Below are 22,539 nucleotides of genomic sequence, written 5' to 3'. Positions count from 1 at the left end.
TCCCGGAGCTGTCCCGGGGGTGCCCCGAGGCTGTCCCGGGGCTGCGCCGAGGCTATCCCGGGGCTGTCTCGGGGCTGTCAACGCACCCTTTGTCTTGGATTCAAGTCCCAGCTATAACTAAAAGGAAATTAATTTTTGTACGATCGCCAACTAGACTCGTACAAATTCTTATTATATACAGAAACTGGGATCATTGCTAGATGGGAGTTACTAGGCTTTGGTGAGGACATTCACTTATTCAAGGAATACTTTTTCTGTGAGAAAATGGATTTCTCCAATGTGGGCAATTTTGGCTTTGGGAGTGCAATAGAAAGTCCAAATATGTTGAGCAATTTCATCGAACAATCAGAACAAGAACATCAGCTGCAATTGCCACAAATTGGATTGCCACCACTAGAGGAGGAGAATATTGGAGAGTGCGGCATTTCGGGGGCTGTAAGAGATGGAATTGATGACGAATTGTTTAAGATTGACAATAGTTCTACTCAGGTGGTATTCCGTGAAGAGGATCTAGATGAATTCTTTTATTCAAGTGCTTATTTTGCATATCAAGACTATTTTCTTGCTTTTCTAGTACTCTTAGTACTTATTCACCTATCTTTAAACTGATAAGCATTATTATTCTCAGTACTTTTAAAGTCATTTCTTTAGAGACAAGCAAGCCTTCATGAACTTGAAATTTCATTTTATGATGGATTCATGAATTTAGAATTTTGATTTTCCATGGTTGTGAAATGGTTTGGCAGCAAAACCAAATCAAGATCTTAAACTTACAATGATTTTAGACTCTTGTTCATGTTGGTGGTTCATTTGAAGGAGGTGATGGTCTTGATTTTTTTTTCCTCTTACAATGTTTGATATGTGTGAATATTTTTCCTGGACTAGCTAGGACAATTGGCAGAGCTTTTATAAGCCAGTTTTTGGCTTCCTGAACTCATAAGCAGCTTTTAGTTTCAGAGATGCTTAGTTGAAATACCAGAAGAGCTTCTTGGGAAGCTTTTTCAAGGGAAGCCAAACCTGTATACATGGCTTCTCCTATAAGAGTTTCTAATTAAAAAACAACAAGTTACTTTAGAGTTTCAAATAACATTTTTATTTTTATTTTTATTTTTATTAATGAACAAAAAATCTCATGTAAATGTTCTAGAAAGTTCTTTTTAAAATTTTTTTCCAAATAATTACTTAAAAGCTGGAGCCTTTTTCTGCTCCTCTTCAATATATTTAAATTGTAAGCAGGCTCTTCTTTAACTATATTTAAATTGTAAGCTTTTTGAAGTGACAAGATAATAGAAAGACAAGATAACAATCATTCAATACTTTTAAGATGGAGATCAAAATACCCCATCATTAGTATGGGATATCCAAAGATGAATTAGAATGACCACGTATACCTAAGAATGAAAAGGATTCAAGAATTTTGACACTAGAATCTCGAACTTTTTTTTTTTCATTTAGAAACATTGATTCTGAAATGTCCAATCATTGATAATATTATATGTATGTATGCGTGTAGTTTTTTAGAAGAATATGCATTCTAAATTTTTCGGACCCTATTTTATCCATATGCTTGCTCTTTTTTTATTATTATTTTTATTTTTAACTACTATAATTGGTAACATACAGTAAAACATCGATAAATGAATATTCGATAAAGGGAAATTTTAAGAAATAGGCATGCATTTAAAACTTATGAAAATAAATAGCCAACTTACCAATGTATAAAAATTAATAGACCATTTCATGTTTTCAATTTCTTACTTCCAATAAAATTGAAAAAAAATACAAGAAAAAGGTAAAATTGAAAACATGAAATGATCTATACATTGGTAAATTAGCCATTTACTTTCATAAGTTTTAAATATAGGCATATTTCTACAATTTTTCTTAATTTAAATTCCTCTCAAATCTTGACCTATTTCTCTCAATCTCCCTTTGATAAATTAATAACCTTGATTAAATAACAAAATCTTCTTATCCCGACTTTTTCTAATGTACTAAATTAATAATCTCGCTAAATGCATAAGATAGTACTTTTTTGGAATCCTTTAGGACCCAATGAAAATAAAAATTAGTAATTAATCAAATACAAAAAAATAATAACAAATGACATACAAAACTCATAATATTAAGGAGTTTTTTTTTTCTTTCTTATAGGCATTAAATTTTTTTCAAAAAAATACATATATCTATGTATGTTATTATTAACATTTTATCTATAATATCTTAAATTAATTTTTGAGATTCTATTTACATGTGTATAACATTTATTACATACATAAAAAATTTTATAATCATATATGTAAACATATTAATTTTGAGTTTAACTACATCAACTATTTTTTTTAATATTTAACTCATACATGAATCATAGTCTAAAAATAATACATGTACCAAGACGACATAAGTTATTAAAATATAAAACTCTCCTTAAATTAATAAATATTCATTTATCGATAAATTAATAACCCCATTAAAATAATACCTTTTCTTAGTCCCGATAATAATATTTTATGGAGGTTTTACTCTTTTTTTTTTAAAGAATTTGTTAATGTAATTTTAGTTAAAATGAAAATCTAGTGATAATGCCTAAGAAGAATCACTTTACAAGTTATACATGATTACAAAAAAAAAATCAAACTATTGCTTAAACAAGAATAAAACTATATAATTTCATAAATAATCAATAATCGGAAACAACATGATCTATTTACAACCGAAAAGATAGAGAAAGTAAAGTATTAGAAGGCAGTAATTCTAAGGAAATAGGAATCTCTCAAATTTTCATGTTCGGTACAAAAATTACAACTTTTCATTTCTAGACAAGTCTAGATTCACTTATCTCATTTCGAGATAGTCTAAAACCCACACAACATAATTATTAAAGATTTATTGCATACCAAATGCCCTTTAAATATTGTGACGAAGTAATAATCATAATCATGGCTGATGAATAATTGCTCTAGTACTATTCCCAAGAGGATCAATCTTTTGACAACTGACAATGTTAGTCACGAATGAGTGACAACTCGTGACGAGGTCGAAAGCGAAGAGGGAGAAGAGAATGAAGAGAAGCAAGAGGGTGATGAAGGCATCCCAGTTCCTGGAAGTCGGATGCCTCTCGCCATGATGATGATCTGCGCCGCCCTAGTCATTGACATGCTTCATTTTCTTGACTGCCTCTACTATAAAATACAACAAACAAGAAACCACTCCTAAATCAATTATCACCTTTGTCCCATATTTGCATGTGTTTTTCATGCGCTCGTCGTAAGTCCCAGATTTGCCTTCGTTAGTATTTATGATATTCATAATCTGATATAGAATTGTTAGTGGTAATGGTAATCAAGGCCATTACTTGAGGCAACTATGTAAGGCTCCTTATTTTTAGGAAACGCATAACTGAACCCACATAAAAATCTTAAAATGTTGAAAGTGATCAATCCTTTTAATTAGTCCTCAACCTATTTCGGTAACATTTCTATCACTACGTTTATTATTATTTTTAAATTTAAATGTATAATTAATAGATTTATCTTGAGAAAAATATTATATATAATATCCGAAGTTTGCTAAAGTTTTTTTTTTCTAATTATCTTCCAAGTTGTAACATAAATATTTTTAAATCTTGTTCGATTAATTATCTGGTTGAAAAAAAAATAAAGAGAAAAGAATATCCCCTGATAATCATTGAACTAGTGAACATATGCGATATTAACTTTCTAATACTTACAGTTAAAAATTCCTCTATGGAAATCCTCTATGAACTCCAACGTTGAATGTTGATCATATTTTTTTTCTAAAGAGTTTTTTCTTAAGAGTCTAAAAGTAAAAGAATATTCAATTAATTTTTAATTGTTTTACGTTTTCTTTTTTTTTTTTTAATTTCGTAAGTATATGCGACTAGTTATACCTTTTACCTAAACTAGTAAAAAACGCGACATTTAAAACAACAATTATACAAATTGCCGAAAAAAGAAAGGATGAAAAAAAAAGAACAAAATATTATTTTAAATAACCATAAAAAAATATTTACAGGGATATATTTGAAAATATATAAAAATTAAAAGATGTAATAGAAAAAGATAAGGGAGGTAAAAAGAAGAAATTGAAAAAAAACTAAAAGAAAAAATTAAAAAGAAAAAAGGAAAAAAAATCTTAAAAAAAAGAGACAAAAAAAAGAGGAGACCGGCAACGGGGGACAATGAACGGCCTCCTTATCAAACGAGTTCTCTCTTTTAAAAAGAAAACAAAATTCCTTAAAGTTCTCGCATGTACCCATAATTCTCTAGAATTGGGGGCTTAAACAACTACAACCACAAATGTCATTTTTATAATAACTGTATTGACTTCACATCTAAGTGCGACCCCTCCATATTTCATTACAACAGTGAGATTCTACAGTTCAATAATGTTAGTTTAATTTGTTAGATCTTTTGGTGTGTTTGTGGTTATTAGAGTTTGAGATGAACTAGAGTTACTCTTATCAAATACTAGTCAAATGGACAATAACAAATAAATTACAAAAATGGAATGAAGAAAAATTTACAAAAAAAGTGATAAGAGATATACTATGAGAATGGAAGGTTCATTCATGTATAATTATTAGATAATTTTCAAGGAGTGTTAATTTGAAAGTTGTAAAATATGAAGAATATGTTCTTAACATAAAGATCATGGAGATAACAAAAGATTGGACAAATTAGACGTACCACTTATGATAAAAAATATTATTTATATCACTCTATTAAAAAAAATAAACAACGATAATTTAATTAATGCAGAAAAAATAAGAGAAATTGTAGGAAATAGGCAAAGTTTTGAAAAAATAACCCATTTATCAAAGATTAGAAAATAATTAGCCATACTTAGTTTTAAGTTTTAAGTTTTCCAATTTTACCCTTCTATATTATAGACTATTGAGAAACAAAGGGTGTATTTGAAATTATTTTTTAGTTGTTTTCAAAAACGTTTCTACACATCTTTTGAGGCACAAAAATGAAAATGGTCTACATATCACGTTTGTTTAATAAAAGTTTCGAAAATGAAAACGAAAAAAAAACAATGAGAATGATTTATGTGAAGAAAGTAGAAAACGATTGAAAATTGTTTTCCCTTTTCCATTTTCATTTTCTAGTACTTATCAACAATATTATATGACATAATTAATTATTAATTGCTAATTATATTATACATTAATTAATAATTAATATATAGATTTACTTAATAACTAATAAATAGATAATAATTACTTAATTATTAATTAAATATTAATTTATTACTATTAAGTTTAAAATTTTATTAATAAAATAATAAATAATATAGTAATTAATAATTTAGTTAAAGATTAATTACCAAAAATTAATTATATAACATATACAATAAAACAAGTAATAATGGGTTATTAAATAAATAGTTAATAATTAATATATCAATCATATATTTTGTTAATTATAATTTATTCATTAATAAAAAAAATATAAATTTAAATAAAATTATAACTCAAAATTTTTTTTTTTTTTTGAATTTTTCACCCGTGTAATTCGGATTTCGGTAACGAATTCCCCGTTAATTTGTTGATGTAGGAGAAGTCATGCCAACACATGCCATTTAATCAGTAGGACATAGATACTGTCAATACAAAAGTGTACTAAGATTAGTAAACACAGTGAAATTGTACTGAATTGATCTCTTCAAATCAGTAGGAGTCATAGAAAATGATTCCAATCAAACGGTGGAGATCAAATGGAGATTCAGATAAATGGTTAGGATTAAATCTACCACACACCCATATAAGACAAAAAGATTGTCTCTCCTATGCCTAGTTACATCCATGAAAAAGTAATGACTTGTTCTTTTATAACAAAATTTTAAAAAAATTTTTATTTAAATTATAATTTTAATTTAAATTATAACTCAAATTTAATTTAAAAATTACACTCAACTATAACTCTAAAAGAACGTACCTTAAAATTTTTTCTAAAAATGGAAAAATGAGGGAGAAGGTGGAATAACCGAGGGTTAAATAAGAAAAAAGGTAATAAGTCCTTTGAATAAGAGCCAAAAAGTGTCATAATTGCACTTAAAAAATGTGCCAATCTCTCTCTCTCTCCCCCTTGTTATGGCCGGGTTTTATGCAAATTTTTATTTGCAAATTAGTCCCTCCATAAGCTTGTCTTTAAATAGGATGGGTGGGTAATGAAATTACTCATTATCTTCTCTCTTTTCAAAACCATAAGACTCAAATTTCATCTCCATTTCTCCTCTCAAAACCGTCCCCTCTCTCTCACTCTCTCTCTTTGATTTTCTTCCATCAAAACTCAAGAACAAGCTCACTCATTAGGATCAAGGATCTTGAAGAACAATCTTGGAGGTAGATAGGTAAGATTAGTGTGATTTCATCAAGTCTTCTTCATAAATTTCTTGTGTTTGAGTTAGAACCTAAAGTTCGGTTCTTTTCTTTCCTAAAGGGGTAGATCCATAGGAGTCAAGGCAAGTTTTCGCTAGAGAGCAAGTCTACAACTCAAGGTAAAACGATCCATCTCTAGATCTAGTGTTTTGTTGTGTGATTTTCAAGAAATAAGGTTTTATGAGGATTTTTACCTTCAAAAGTTTTAATCTTGTTTTCAAATATATAGATTTTGAGTAGATACAGGCATCAACCAAAGGAAAACAACTCAAGAAACTCAACTTGGATGTTATGTTGATTTGGTGGAGAAATAGGAGATGTTTTACTTAGGTTTTGGCCCTAGATCTACGATCTTGTGAAATTGATATTATGATTTTGAGATGGCTGTGTTTACGGGCTTTAGATCTGGTTTTAAAGTGTTGGAAACATGAAAATAAAGTGAAAAATACTAACTTCGTAGACTAGTAATAGTCTTGTAAAAACTTGAACTTTAAACTAGTATGGCATGAGATATAAAGTTTGGCATGAAAAATGGTTAGTATGGCAACCTTTAGACTGCTTATATGTGATTTATTAAGATCTGGAAAGTTTGCTAAAGAGCCGAAAACTTTCAAAAACAAAACGTGGACGAACATGCCCTTAAGTTCGGAGTTTTTCTAGATGAGTAGAGAAAAGTCATAGTTCGGAGTTTTTCTAGATTCCACACCGATAAAAAGTTATTTATCGCGTCCGGAAATTAAATTGACCAAACTTTGACCTAGGGTAAAATGGTTTTTTTAGCTAGAACCAGCCTTAGGTAAAGTTGAGACTTTTGATCCTTGTCCTAAGATGAATCTATTGGTAGAAAACATAAAAAACGACCCGGGGTAAAAACGTCAAAACATCAAAACATCCAACATTAGGGGTAGAATTGTATTCAAGAAAAGTTAAAGGTCAACCTGTAAATAGAATTTCAGCACCTTATTTAGGCAGTAAAGGGCCTAGTTAGCCAAGAGCGAAACCCGTTGGTTATTTAGAAAGTCGTTAGGGAAAAATGGTCATTTTGACCACTAAGGGTAAAATAGTCAAAACGGACCTTGAGCATAAATTTTGGCTCACGGTCGTTAAAGGCAGAACGTTTAGGATAACAAACTCCTTAAGTTTGCGAACTTGGAAATGTCGAAACCGTTAGGGGTAAAACGGGAATTTTTCCCTTGAGGGTAAAATCGTCAACTGGAGTCGGAAAACTCCAACTCACCCAAAATGTCTTAAAGGACCAGAGGTGACCCTAGCATAAACCATTAAGATAAAAAAACTTAATGAGCCCAAGAACCCAAGTTGAGGATAGATGGATCCTTAGGTTTACCGACGGTAATCTTTTTGGTAACAAAGTTAACACCTGAAACGTAGAATAAGTAACCTGATCCTTAGAAGATTAAGGAGTTGAGGCATAAGACTAAATAAGGCCCCGTTCATTTCGCTGATTCGAGTTTAGCATTCGAGTTTTTCTACAGTAAAAAGCTCTCACAAACAATCACATCTAAGTTTTTTGCTACAGTAAAAAGCTCTCACATAAAGTCACATCTCAACTCGAATTAAAAATTCGAATCAGCGAACTAAACGGGCCCTAAGTTGAGGCATAAGACTAAATAAGTCGAAAGGCTGACTAAGTACGACATTAGAAGTTGAATGTCCACAAAAATAAATTAAGTTAATTCTGAGATCTCTAAATAAATTAATTAAGAAAATTTAATTAAATGAAGTAATTAATTAATTAATTAATTCTATATGATTAATTAATTAATTAAAGCCAATAAATGAAATGATTTGAGTAACAAGAATTATTAACCTTTTGGTAAATAATTAAGCGTGAGATAAACTGACTAATTAATTAGAAAGATTAATTAGGGAGTATTGTAAACTTAGAAAAGGGAAAGTAATTAAGTAAATTAATCTTTAAATGTCTGTAAGACATAATTGGTAAAACTTAAGTGAACTAAATTAGAATTTGAAAATGAACTAACATTGATTTGTCGGTACACCTTGATCACAGACTTGCAACGTTTAGAGCAGTTTTAAGAACGCAGTTGAGAACCCAACTTACTGTAGGGAAACGCTAATTGCGATCGCTAAGTGAGGTACCTACAACATTAATAGTTTTAGAACACACACATATTTGCTTGAGAAATTGTTTGTTTACATGATGCAATTCTGTGTGATGTGATTGTTGAATATTAAGTAAAGTATGTCTTATAAAGTATTTTACGCCTTTGTGACTTAAATATTGAGTATTATGTTATATTGCCTCTATAGTTAAATTGTATTAATTATACTTACGTGACATGATCATAATTGCATGTTCACTTTAAATTGAAGCAAAGTAATGAGAACTAGAGAGGGGTGATACCAACTCCACGTGGGAAATAATATTTAATAATTAATTAGACCTTGGGTGTTATTAGACGAAATGTTTGGGTAGCTCCTTAGTACCTCATTGGTCGCGCGCAAACCGGTATGAGCACAAGACCTCTAGAATAAAATATATTCCATAATTGAGCATAAAAAGTCATGCATCTATATCTGTGATATTGTGTGCAAATCTTTTGTGAGGATATTTGTACTCGATGAGCTTTAACTTATCCAGTTTGTTCATGTTGTAGAAAAAAGGCCTACAACCTATTGATGGACTTGGCGGTGGACGTGTAAGGCAGAGGTTTGCGGAGGTTTGGGACTGGATACTACCGTGCAAAACTATTCTGCAATTTATATTTTGATTTTGAGAATTAGACATGTTGAAATTTATGGTTTAAAAAGTATCTACATGCAAACTTTATTTGCGATGCTTATTTATATGTGTGTTTTAAATTCCAAGTACTTAGAAACTAAAATGTGTTATTAAAATATATTAGATTCGAACCTTAGTGCGATTACAATGTTTGAGACTAAATGTTATTTCCACTTGCTTGGCTAAATGGAAAGTAAAGAAAAGCGATATATAAATTAGTTTAAAAAAATATCCCTAAATTTGGAGTATCTTGGTTTGCCTTTAAAGAGTTAAAAAGGATTTAAAGTTTAAGTTTAACGTTAAGTAACGGCTCAGGAGAGCTGGGTCGTTACATTTTAAGCTTCGATTTACATATGCTAATAAACATAAATTATTACATAGAATGTCACAATTAAAGATATTTAAACATCGTAAAATCTTTAAAAATCACAAATATATACATAAAAAATCACAAATCTCACAAAATTTAAAGATACTGAATGACATATTGCTTAAATATCTCATAAAAAATAATATGATTCGAGGTTATTTTTTGCAATACTTTTTTTTCGTTCTTTATCGCTTGCTTCGTAAAATAATCCCGGTTATGCCTCATTTACTATCCTCTTGTTTAATACTATACAAGTTTATTTTGGTCGAATCCAATAAGGAACAATATGTTACCTAAATTAAAAATAACACACGTAATGCAGTATACATTATTGTTTTTTTTTTTTTTTTGACTGAAACATACATGATTGTTTTCGGCTAGCAAATTAATATCTTATTTATTATTATTATTACCCTTAAATGGAATGCGTATACATTACAATGTACTATATGGTTAATCGCCAAATGTATTACGCAAAATAAATTTTTAATAATAAAAAATTAAAAAATTACAACATAGTAATCATAAAAAAAATGAGCATATCAACTAATAACAAACAAATGAAATTTAAAATATGCTACATTTAATGTCAAATTTAATATCAAAATATCAAAATTACTACATTAGTGTTTTTCTTATCCAAATATCAAAACTTTTCATTGACGCGCAAATTTAACACTGTATCAGAGATGCTTTAATTCGATAATGAGATTCTCTGACTTAACTATACTATCATCGTTTTGTTCAGCTCGTCACTAAGGAATGGAGATTCTTATATTTTTTAGATAACGCTTCTATCATCAGCCAAATCTACCAATAACATTCAGCCTTAGTTCTGCATTATTTTTCACATTGATAATCATCAAGTTTATGCTGGAAATCGCACATTGAGTTTTGATCCTAGGTATGCAAAAAATGATCCTGATCAGTACTATTCTTGTCATAAGTAGTTTTAAATTCCTGCCATGGGAGGAGCCTGAATGGTTTGCAGCGATAAGGATCATAATTCATACGGGCATTATATATTATTTCTAAGTTCTAATCTTGTCTAAAAATCATCAAAATGAACTCCCCTTTACACATGATCAACAAGACTAACTAAATGGAAGAGACTCAAATTTCGATTTCATTGAGCAAACGACTGAGCTGCACTCTGAAACCTTCAAAGCACGCATCTGGCAAACAAATGGTAAACATATCAACTTGAGAGGATTGATGATAATGCGTTTAGCTTAAAAAGCAAAAGCAACACATGTTAACCTGATATGTTGTCAATGTCCTCGCAGTGCATCAGAGTTGCACAAAACTTTGCAAATTAACTTGACAAATATTTATGATTTTCTCCAAATGTTGATGATTCCATCAGCAAATGACTTTAGAGTACCCCACAGAGTTGATTTTTTTGGAAGTTCTGCTTCACTAGTTTGCCGATGAGATGTATCCCTGAACAACGGAAAATAAATATTAGATTTAGAGCTAAGTGATAGGTGAAAATGGATGAATTTGAGGTCCAAGTAAATAGAAATATGATTCATCAAATGGGGTCAAAGTGAAAACTCGGTTTACAAGTCCATCTAGAAAATAAGAAGCCAGATTAGAAATTACAGATTGGATATACCCATAAAGGTTTCAACTGTAAGATTAAATATGACCATGAAAAATGCAATCAAATGGGGACAAGAACATTTATATTAACATGGCTTGCATGTCAATGACAATTAACACTGCGCAGTTGGTAGAACACTAAATCAAAGCCATCTCCTTTAGTGGTATATGAAAACAAAGTGCAACTTCCACACGCTACAAGATAGTCAACATAAACAGATATTGAAGAAAGAACAGAGATCAATGAGTGCTAATCAAAGTTTCTCGGTGGTCCTAACGTAAAGAAAAAAACTAAAGTGAACTCAAGCTTGCTGGCCAAAGAGGTCAATGTCCAATACGCAAGTTGAGTAGCCATCTCCTTTAGTGGTATATTATGCTTGAAGGGGATAAGGCATCTCAGTGATTTTTCTCTGGAAAAACAGTTTGAAATCACTCTTTGCTATGAAGCGCTCCACAACCGAGCACTAGCCCATTTTTTTTATTTATTTAAAAAGACATGCATTTTGTTAGTCAATTTAACTATTTTTTCCCCAAACCTGCTTTCTAGAGCTTAGTTATAAATTGGAGCCATGCCGAACCCCACAATCTTCAGAAAGCACGAAAATCATGGTTATTCCATAATCAGTATCACCAGGTTGGTAGGCGTGACCAATTGAGCCCTAGACCATGTGGGAGCAAAACATAGGCCTGACTGCTAAACTAGCCCCTTTCAACTTACAAGCAAGACATATATACCGGAAATGTGAGAAGGCCCTACGGGTACTATTGATAAAAATCAACAGTGAAAAAATTTTGAAGTGTAGAAAAAATAATGCATCTTGATCGGCATTTTACGGCATTCCTTCTTTGCAAAGCAGTTTTTATCAAACATTGGGGGCAAATGGAAATAAAAAATAGAAATGCAGTCAAACATAAAAAGATGGTGAAGATAGTTTATTCAATAGGTATTTAGGATTAGATTGCAGGACGCCATGTCCTATTTTCAGCATTGAACGTTCAAACCCACTTAGTTGATGTTCTAGACAGCCATTTTCTGCTGAAAATTCATTAACTTCTAAGAATAGTTAGCCTATTTGACATGTTATTCTATACATTTCTTTCTGTTGTGGAATACAACTAAGGGAGATCCATAGGCAACACCACAACAACAATCGCTGAAAGAATCTAATCGACAGCATCCTTTTCAGTTTTCTTTCTTTCTTTCCTTTTTTTTTTTTTTTTTGGCAAGATACTCATTGAATAACAAGAAAAGTAACTGCTTGAGCAAAAAGTAAATAAATAAAATAAATAAATAAATAAATAAAAGAAGAAGAAAAGTAATTGGGACAATGACGGTAAAAGCAAGATCAACAAGTAGAAAAACTTACCCTACAGGTTTACGTTTAGGGGTCCCTTCATGATGTTCTGTTTCATCCTTTAAACCATCTGTATCTCGCAGTTCTTCTGATAGAGATTTCTGTTTTTTACTATTCTCCGCATTTTCAAGGCCTGGATGGGAAACTCTCTCACTGTCCACCATATGCAACTTATTTTCTTTGGTAGCAGAAACAGGAATATCATCATACTCCGAAGCTTCCTTCTGTGTACCATTTTGAGAGTTTAAATGAGATGGGCGAGAAACGTTCTCAAACTCTTCTCTCAGTAGACTACTTGGCGTTTCAATAAAATCAGAAGAATTGTCCTTAGCTTCCGTTCTGTCCAGTTTCTCATGACTTGAATGAAAAGCGTTTTCAGCATCCCTTTTCAGAAGATTACTTTGTTCTCCGGAAAATTCTGAATAACAATCCTGTAATGAAAAGCATTGAGACTTTAAGGCATAAGAGTTTAGACATGTAAATCTACAAATATACAAGGTAAAAGCACATAAATATAGGGATAGAGAAACCCAAAAACCGAACACAGATGAATGTCGATAAACATGTATTGAGGGCGTATTTTGCATAACTGCTTTACAGATTGTGATTATGGTTGGTCTTTATATATGCATTGTGTATTAAAATCTAGTACAATGAGTGCGACAAATATTAAACTTCAACATTCTATGTGTGAAGGTATAGCATCATTACACCTATATAATAATTCTACTTATGCGCATACTATTACGCCTATATTTAAATTCTATTTATAACATTTTTACTATCCAAGTTTTGACCAAACAATCCAATTGTATGATAATGACTACAAAAAGCATTCACTGTGCATTACGCTTGAGACACAAAACAATGATCAATAGAAATGATTTAATTCCCAATCTCCCAGCTTCTTTAGATCAAGACACCGGCAAATTGCATCTGCCAGATCTAAACATGGATTATTGATTTTAACAGATTTATCACAACCAGAATTATTAGAAGAAAAGAAACAGATAATAATAATATAAACATTTTGTAGAAAATAGGAATAATCTGGTTAATAGGGGCTTAGAGATAAGATAGGAAAGTAGGTTATACTTTCAGTTTTTAAAGGAGATCTCTTGAGATAAGGATCTCATCTAATCCCTCTTTCCGTGGGATTTTATTTCCTGATTCCCATAGGGTTTTCTCCTATAAATATTGTAACTTCTTGTATAGAAATTGATCAATAAAGAATATTCTTTTCTGCCCTGAAGCTTTCATGGTATCAGAGCCGAAAAATACCTTCTTAACCCATGGCTGAAACGGCCATCACAAAAGAAGGCAGATCCCCGGCATCCTCTAGGGCAGGAGATTCTAATCGTGGTGAACCAGATCGAACCCCCATGGCACAAGGAGGAGACTCGACTCAATTTTCGTTCCAATTGACTCTCCACAAACTGAACGGGAAGAACTACCTAGAATGAGCACAATCGGTGAAGTTGGCCATTGATGGAAGAGGAAAACTCGGTCATTTGAATGGAGAAGTGAAGAAGCCTGGAGATGGGGATCCGAAACTAAGGGCATGGAGGTCAGAAAATTCGTTAGTTACTGCATGGTTCATTAACTCTATGGAACCAACTATAGGTAAGCCCTATCTTTTCCTTCCCACTGCAAAAGACATATGGGATGCGGTGAGAGAAACCTATTCCGATCTTGAAAATTCCTCACAAATTTTTGAATTAAAACCAAGTTGTGGAAATCCAAACAAGGTGAGCGTGAGGTTACCATTTATTATAATGAGATGGTGTCTCTATGGCAAGAATTAGATCAATGCTATAATGATGAGTGGGATTGCCCGATGGATAGCGTTAGATTTATGAAAAAAGAAGAAAGTGATCGGGTGTACCTTTTTTTGGCTAGTTTGGACCGAGTCTATGATGAGATTAGGTATAGGATTCTTGGGAAAAATCCCCTACCAACTCTTCGAGAGGCGTTTTCTGAAATTAGAAGAGAGGAGACTAGGAGGAAAGTTATGATGAAGACCGAGGAGAATGACAAACCAGTGGCTGCTGTGACTGATAATTCTGCCCTTGTGTCAATGAGGAATGACTCAGATAATGACAGGAAGAAGAAGCCTTGGTGTGACCACTGCAAAAAACATTGGCATACGAGGGAAAATTGCTGGAAGATCCACGGAAAACCGCAGAACTGGAAGAAAAAGAGTGCTAATTCCAGGGGCTTCTCGGCTCAAGCAACCAGTGAAGATCAGGGGCAGCAAGGTACTTCTGAAGGGTTGTCTTTCACAAAGGAACAATTAGAGCAACTGCACAAACTTTTTCAGTCTTCACACTTTCGAGTAAACCAATCAACCCCTTCATGTTCTTTTGTCAAAACAGGTAGTCTCGCCTCAGCCTTCCTCAGTGTTAATCCCAAACAAAACAGCTCCTGGATCATAGATTCAGGAGCCACTGATCACATGACAGGTTGCTCCCATTTTTTTTCAACTTATACTCCATGTGCAGGGAATAGGAAGATTAGAATTGTTGATGGTTCCCTCTCCGCAATTGCTGGAACAGGGACTGTCAAAATTTCCAATTATATAACTTTGCATGATGTACTCCATGTTCCAAAACTCTCTTGCAATCTTGTGTCTGTCAGTCAGATAACAAGTTTTCTTAATTGTCGTGTTATTTTTTACTCTTCTCGGTGTGAGTTTCAGGACATGGTCTCGGGGAGGACGATTGGCAGTGCTAGAGAAAGTGGAGGTCTCTATTTCCTTGAAGATGGAACCGAATTAGGACACCTAGTTACAAACTCTTGTTTCAACTCTATTTCCGTTTCTAATAATGTTATGATTTGGCATTATAGATTAGGGCATCCTAGTTTTTATTACTTAAAACATTTGTTACCTGATTTATTTAGAAATAAAAGTCCATCTTCTTTTAAATGTGAGATTTGTGAACTAGCTAAGCATCATCGTTCTTCCTTTCCCGCTAGACCATATCAAGCAACAAAACCGTTTTTATTAATTTATAGTGATGTTTGGGGGCCATCTCGAGCCTCAACAATGTATGAAAAAAAATGGTCTGTTAGCTTTATAGATGATCACACACGACTCACTTAGGTATATTTATTAAGAGACAAGTCTGAAGTAAAAGAGATATTTCAGGTATTCTATACAATGATTGAAACACAATTTCAAGAGAAATAAAAGTGTTTAGGAGTGATAATGGCAGAGAATATTTTAATGAAATATTGGGAGGATATTTTTCAGACAAGGGCATAATACATCAAAGTTCGTGTTCAAATACACCCCAACAGAATGGCATAGCAGAAAGAAAAAATAAACACCTCCTAGAAGTCACGAGAGCATTATTGTTTACTAATGGTGTTCCTAAGTACCTTTGGCGAGAGGCTCCTAGCTGCCACATACCTCATAAACCGCATGCCTACCAAAGTTTTAGATTATAAAACACCCCTAAGTGTCTTCAAGAACACTTTCCCTGTCTCTAAGTTGACTACATATTTACCTTTGAGAGTGTTTGGGTGTAGTGCATTTGTCCATATTCACAACCAAAATAGGGGAAGGTTAGATCCTCGCGCTAGAAAGTGCATATTTGTAGGCTATGCTCCGAACTAAAGAGGATATAAGTGCTATGACGTGAGCTCAAAAAAAATGTTTGTCACAATGGATGTTACCTTCTTTGAGTCTCAACCATTTTTTGGTACTCATCTTCAGGGGGAGAGCTTAAGGGAAGATTCGAACTTTGAAATAGAAACTGAAATTGAAACTGCAAGAAGCCCAAACTTCCTAATAAATACAGAGTTAGGTGATGTGAGTAATGAAAATTTGAATCCTGAGTCTATAGAGTCATCTCATAACATAATAAAGATGAAAATAGGGAACAAACAGGAACACAAAAACTGCTGGTTTACAGGAGGAAGAACCGGAAGCAAGGAATAGAGACTGAAACTAGCCAACACTGCCAAAAGCCTGAACCACAGATCAGTCCGGATCCTACACCACAGAATATTCCCGAATCAGGTATTCCTCACACTATATCTATTCACACCAACCTACCCAATCTTGAATCCGAGCCCTATATACCTGAGGCTGACCTTCCTATTGCTAAGCGCAAAGGGGTCCGAAGTTGTGCAAAATATCCCATGTCAAACTTTGTGTCCTACAAAAATCTGTCACCTGTTTCTCTGCCTTTACCTCACAATTGTCTAGTGTGGAAACCCCAAAGAATGTGCAGGATGCTCTAAAGGTTCCTGAATGGAAGGAAGCTGTTCTCGAGGAAATGAAAGCCCTTGAAAAGAATGGAACTTGGGAAGTGATAGAATTGCCGAAGGGGAAGAAGACTGTTGGCTGTAAATGGGTGTTCACAACAAAATACAGGTCAGATGGATCTCTGGAAAGATACAAGGCTCGCCTAGTAGCAAAAGGGTTCACTCAAACATATGGGATTGACTACCTTGAAACCTTTGCACCAGTGGCAAAGCTCAATACTATCAGGGTACTCCTATCACTTACAGCCAACTTAGATTGGCCACTACAGCAACTAGATGTGAAGAATGCGTTCCTTAATGGCGATTTGGATGAAGAAGTCTACATGGATCCACCTCCAGGATTTGAAGAAAAATATGGAACCCGGGTATGCAAGCTAAAAAAGTCTCTGTATGGTCTAAAACAATCCCCAAGAGCTTAGTTCGAGAGATTCACTCAATTTGTGAGAAGACAGGGATATGACCAGGGGCAAGCAGATCACACGATGTTCACAAGACACTCCAATGGGAAAGTAGCTATTCTTATAGTGTATATGGATGACATCATCCTTACTGGGGTTGATACTGTTGAGATGAATCGTCTAAAGCAAAGTCTGGCTTCCGAATTTGAGATTAAGGACCTAGGCTCACTAAAATACTTCCTTGGTATGGAAGTAGCCAGGTCAAGAAAGGGAGTTGCAATTTCACAAAGGAAGTATGTGATTGATCTTCTTAAAGAGACCGGGATGAGTGGATGTCGCCCTGCAGAAACACCAGTTGATCCAAATCAGAAGTTTGGAAACAAAGAAGGAAGACAGGTGGATACAACTCAATACCAAAGACTAGTCGGGAAGCTAATCTACTTATCACATACTCGACCAGATATAGCATTCGCTGTCAGCCTAGTGAGCTAGTTCATGCATTCTCCCCATGAAGAATATCTAGAAGCAGCCTACCGTATCCTGAGGTACTTGAAGAGTTCACCAGGAAAAGGACTGTTCTTTGAGAAGAATGAACGACGAGGTATTGAAGCTTACACAGATGCAGATTGGGCGGGATCTACGTCAGATAGAAGGTCTCCATCTGGCTACTGCACATTTGTATGGGGAAACCTAGTTACTTGGAGGAGCAAGAAACAAAACGTAGTGGCTCGAAGCAGTGCAGAAGCAGAATACAGATCAATGGCACAAGGGATCTGTGAGATAATATGGCTTAAACGGATTTTGGAAGAACTGAGAAGACCTATGACTATGCCTATGAAACTGTTCTGTGACAACAAAGCAACAATCAGCATCGCCCACAATCCAGTCCAACATGATAGAACTAAACATGTTGAGATTGATCGACATTTTATAAAAGAGAAGATTGAAGCTGGTGCCATCTGCTTGCCATTTGTTCCAACCTCACAACAAGTAGCTGATGTTCTTACTAAAGGATTATTTAGATCAAACTTTGAGTTTCTCATTAGCAAGTTGGGCATGATAGATATCTATGCACCAACTTGAGGGGGAGTGTAGAAAATAGGAATAATCTGGTTGATAGGGGCTTAGAGATAAGATAAGAAAGTAGGTTATACTTTCAGTTTTTAAAGGAGATCTCTTGAGATAAGGATCTCATCTAATCCCTCTTTCCGTGGGATTTTATTTCCTGATTCCCATAGGGTTTTCTCCTATAAATATTGTAACTTCTTGTATAGAAATTGATCAATAAAGAATATTCTTTTCTGCCCTGAAACCTTCACATTTTGTAATGTTTCTTTTTATAATAAACGAAACTTTACAATATAAACATAAACATTTTGTAATATTAAGTGGATACTACAGTTGCAACCTTTTTGGAAGAGACCTTTTCGCTTGAAGAGGAGTACTTAAAACCTATTTCTGCTTCTGTATGCTTTCGACTAGCATCATTGTTCTCCACATAATTGCTAACCACAATCTGAATATCATTTTGAACACTAGAATTCTCTGGTATTCTACTTGTTAAGATTTCTCCGGCGTTAGACAATTGTCCAGCTCCATTAATTTCCTTTTTTCCTATTTTATTTTGATTTGCATTGTTAATGGAAGATGTTTTAAACTGGGATTTCAGTTCCTGAAATATTTGCTTAACAACATAGTAAGAACCACCAACTTCCTTCGCAACATTGCTAGCATAAGGTAACTTTCCATCATTCATCGCCTTGTACCTGCAAAAAAGTAACAACAAATATCTCCACTTGTACCCGCTCACAGTAGAAATGAAATAAAAATAACAAGAACAAAAAATTAAAAGCCATTAGAAGCTCATGACATGATCCACCATTCACATGAAAATAATCTTGAATTTTTGCTTCTTACATGAATGCTATCTCAGGAGTTATAACATGTAAATTTTATAAACTCTAGTAGAATATCCTTAAAAATTGCTAATATTCTTCGATCATTAAAAAATCATTTCAATTCAAAAAAAGGAGGAGCATTTGAAACAGGGAAGCAAAACCAACTGCAAGAATCTGGCAAAACCAATTGTTGAAGCAATTACTCAAAACTACCGTATCTTACCCACGAAAATAACAAATTGCAGGTGGAATCAATAGCAACCTAGACAACAAAGTACTTCACAACATTAATTCTGGAGTTAATGGCTTATTAACTTATCAAGAATGAGAAAAGGTCGAAAGAAATAGTACGGTGATTGTCCTTCCCTCCATTGGCACATTTACCAGCAGAATTTACCAACACAATTACGAATCAAGCTCAGCAAATTCCACATGATTAGTGTAATCAAGGGAATCCCTACCCTAGCATCTCCCTGGATTCTGTTTCCTTTTCCAATAGTACCTAAAAAGAACACTCATGCCCTAATCCCTCAATTACCTAGTCCTTGATCTAATTTGAAATGGTTTGGCACAAAGACATTCTGCATAAATGACTTATTTAAATCTCTATTCCTCAATTCTAACAATAGAAAGGAAATTAGATTTGAAACACTTTAAGCAAATTCTTGATTTCCTCAATGCTCTTGGGACAGATGAACCTATCATGTTATAAGAAGCCCCTCAACCAAAAAGATCTATTGTCAATGATTATCCAATTAACATATCTTTTCTTTATCTACCCAAGACAAATAAACAGACACACACAAACACTATCACTAACATGGTGTAAGAAGCGTTGAAACTCTCGTAATTGCACTCTCCAAAACTGTAATCACGTGTTGGGCCTTCAACATGTTTTGGGATTCAAATTAAATATTGGAAGTGTAGGATGTTCTAATTAATATTTATCCACACGATTGTCTATTGTTCCGTCCATGAGTGTGAAAAACATAAAACTATTTTTGACTCCACCTCGTCAAAAATAAGCTTTCATGAGAATTGATAAACTAACACTACATGCCTTTCATTTCCCTTCATTCGTTCATTTACTTTCCTTTTGTTTTTTCGGTTCGAGTTCAATTTATCATGGTCACAAGCAGTGGTGCCAGTAGGGGCAGCCAGCCCCACTGACTTTAATAGCTTTAGAAATTTGTATTTTTTTGGCCTAATTCGTTTTGCTCGTTAAGTTCTCTTGAGTTAAAAAGTAAATTCATGTGGTAGAAAATACTGTAACAAAAAAAGTTAAATTTAAATTTTTGTAAGAGAAAACACTGTAGCGAAAACTTGAGTTATAATTCGAATTAGTGAAATGTACATGCCTTCATTTTACCCTATTAAGATCTCGTTCATTTCACCGATTCAAGTTTTCAATTCCAGTTTTGCTACAGTTAAAAGCTCTCACAAAAAGTCACATTTAACTTTTTTGCTACAGTTAAAAGCACTCACATCAACTCGAATCGGCGAACTGAACGAACGAGACCTAAAATACCGTATTTGCATTTTGGCCCCAACCAAATTTCACTCTTTTTATTTTATTTTTATATTTAAAAAAAGAAAAAGAAAAGTAGTCCTAAGTTGAATGTCAGTAACAATAAGCATCCCTCTCACTAAGTTGTCCAGTGCCAACCCTATTAAGAGTATTTTGGGTTTCCATTTTTCTCTCTAAACACTAAAGAAACTAACATAGAAGAAAAGGAATCGTACTTGAGGACAAAGGCTTCGACCATATCTCGGCGTTGGGCTCTCGAAATCTTCTTCGCTTTGATTTTGGGAGCCTCACTACCATTAGCTTTATTAGCACTCTCATTCTCGCTCTTATTCGCACTCGCGGCCAAAGCAGCAACGGCGTATGATTTCCCACTTCTCCCACTATAACACACTGTTTACAACCACATTCAACATTAAATTAAATTGAACAGAAATTCAGCACATCAATTTTAAAGAGAAAAAGAAATGTGGTAAATCAATCACTCGTCAAAACACAGACCTAATTTGGAGGTTGTTCGTATGATCATGGTGATAAAGAAGTAGATATTCGTCTTCCTTGGCTTCTTAGTTCCCCACGTTGTTTATGCATCGCTGCATCTCTTTAAACATGAGCCTCTGCGAAAAACCCATCGAGGGTTTAAGAAATGCCCCTCTCTCATTTTATTTTTATTTTATTTTTAATTTGTTTCCTCTGGTCTTTTTACTTTATATATTTTACTTCTGTCTTATTGTCTTTGGTACGTGGTGCGTTTTTTAATGTAATTGTTGTTTTTTATTTTTATTTTTTACTGGCTACTATTTTTATTTTTTATTCTCTCTTCAAAAATGGGAAATAAATTCTTTCTGTATTATGTAATAATACTGAGACTCTTTAAAAATATCCACTACTAGAACACCATATTTTAAACGTTAGAGTAAGTTTTTAACAGTTAGATTGATATAAATTCGTATTAAAAGTTTATAGCGCGCTGCACATAACTGTTTCTTTACATATTTGACTGTTAAAAAAGTAATTCAACAGTCAAAACAAGATGCTCCACTAGTAAATTATTTAAGGGGTCTCATCGTAGAGAAAACTTAGTAAAAAAAAACTATAAAAGACAAGAAACTAACCAAAAATATAAAAATAAAAAGTGTACAAGAGAAATATGAGAGACAAAGAAACTTCTAGTATTCTTTCTTATAACTTGTTACGGATGATATTACAAGCTAATAATACAACCTCTATTTATAAGCTAGGAATCATAACTAGAGACCATAGGAAAAGACACAAATTACATACAAAATTAAGAGGGAATAATAGAGTAATAAATAATACACAATATTAAGAGAGATATAATGGGGGATATAGGATCTAATGAGGGGTTTAATATGAAATTTATGGAATACTAAGAGAGGTGGCATCCAATGCATTTGATTTATAACACTCCCTTTAGATGTCCACATATTAAGAATATGATTCGTTAAAAACCTTACTAAAATCCCTTGGAAAAAGAAAGGAGTATATTATTTTGTAGGATTTGCTCTTTATAACTACCTCATTAAAAACTTTGTCAAGAAAACCCAAGGGGACAAAACGTAGGTTAAGGAAAAAAAGAGTACAACACGCAAAAGTCTCCCCCTCATGTCGACACGTCTTCTTCAAAGATCTCTGAGTCGACCCATGCCAATCTTGTGCACCAAGTTCTCAAATGTTGTCCTAGGAAGTGCCTTTGTAAATAAATCTGCTAAGTTGTCGCTGGACTGAATTCGTTGCGTCTATTTGAAGCTCATGCGTGAAAAAGAATTTAGGTGAAATAGGCTCCGTTCTATCTCTTTTAATGTAACCTCCTTTGAGTTTAGGATACAGGCTGCATTATCATCATACAACACCGTTGGACTTCCTTTGTTGAAGGGAAGTGTTGGAAAATGACATCGAGTGCGCAACGAAATTTTAAAAATTTT

General features: G+C 33.4%; 1 protein-coding gene and 1 long non-coding RNA gene across 2 annotated transcripts; one reads left to right on the top strand and one right to left on the bottom strand.

Annotated features, from left to right (window-relative positions):
• Window positions 1-6,096: 6,096 nt before the first annotated feature.
• On the top strand, window positions 6,097-9,320 carry LOC112094427. The gene is made up of 3 exons (XR_002903521.1): window positions 6,097-6,378; window positions 6,468-6,525; window positions 9,046-9,320. It is a non-coding gene; the product is annotated as an uncharacterized LOC112094427 (long non-coding RNA).
• A 1,053-nt stretch (window positions 9,321-10,373) lies between these two features.
• On the bottom strand, window positions 10,374-21,238 carry LOC21389640. Its single transcript, XM_010088479.2, has 6 exons — window positions 21,095-21,238; window positions 20,812-20,986; window positions 18,579-18,936; window positions 12,513-12,931; window positions 10,801-10,983; window positions 10,374-10,715 (listed from the first exon to the last, which is right to left on the bottom strand). Exons 1-5 carry the CDS (start codon window positions 21,120-21,122, stop codon window positions 10,872-10,874), a joined length of 1,092 nt encoding a protein of 363 aa, XP_010086781.2. The 5' UTR covers window positions 21,123-21,238; the 3' UTR covers window positions 10,374-10,715; window positions 10,801-10,871.
• Between the last annotated feature and the right edge of the window lie 1,301 nt (window positions 21,239-22,539).

Source organism: Morus notabilis, unplaced genomic scaffold (assembly GCF_000414095.1).
Source record: "Morus notabilis unplaced genomic scaffold, ASM41409v2 Scaffold905, whole genome shotgun sequence".
Lineage (NCBI taxonomy): Eukaryota > Viridiplantae > Streptophyta > Magnoliopsida > Rosales > Moraceae > Morus > Morus notabilis.
The sequence above is the reverse complement of the archived record's forward strand: the minus strand, read 5'-3'. Positions and strand labels throughout refer to the sequence as shown.

Bases quoted from the DNA above. Each gene is read 5' to 3' on its own strand.
- LOC21389640 (XM_010088479.2), bottom strand. From the start codon at position 21,122: ATGATCATACGAACAACCTCCAAATTAG. The intron at 18,937-20,811 runs GTACGATTCCTT...ACTTTTTTGCAG, and splicing joins GTCGAAGCCTTTGTCCTCAA to GTACAAGGCGATGAATGATG. The intron at 10,984-12,512 runs GTAAGTTTTTCT...TCCGTTGTTCAG, and splicing joins CCTAAACGTAAACCTGTAGG to GGATACATCTCATCGGCAAA.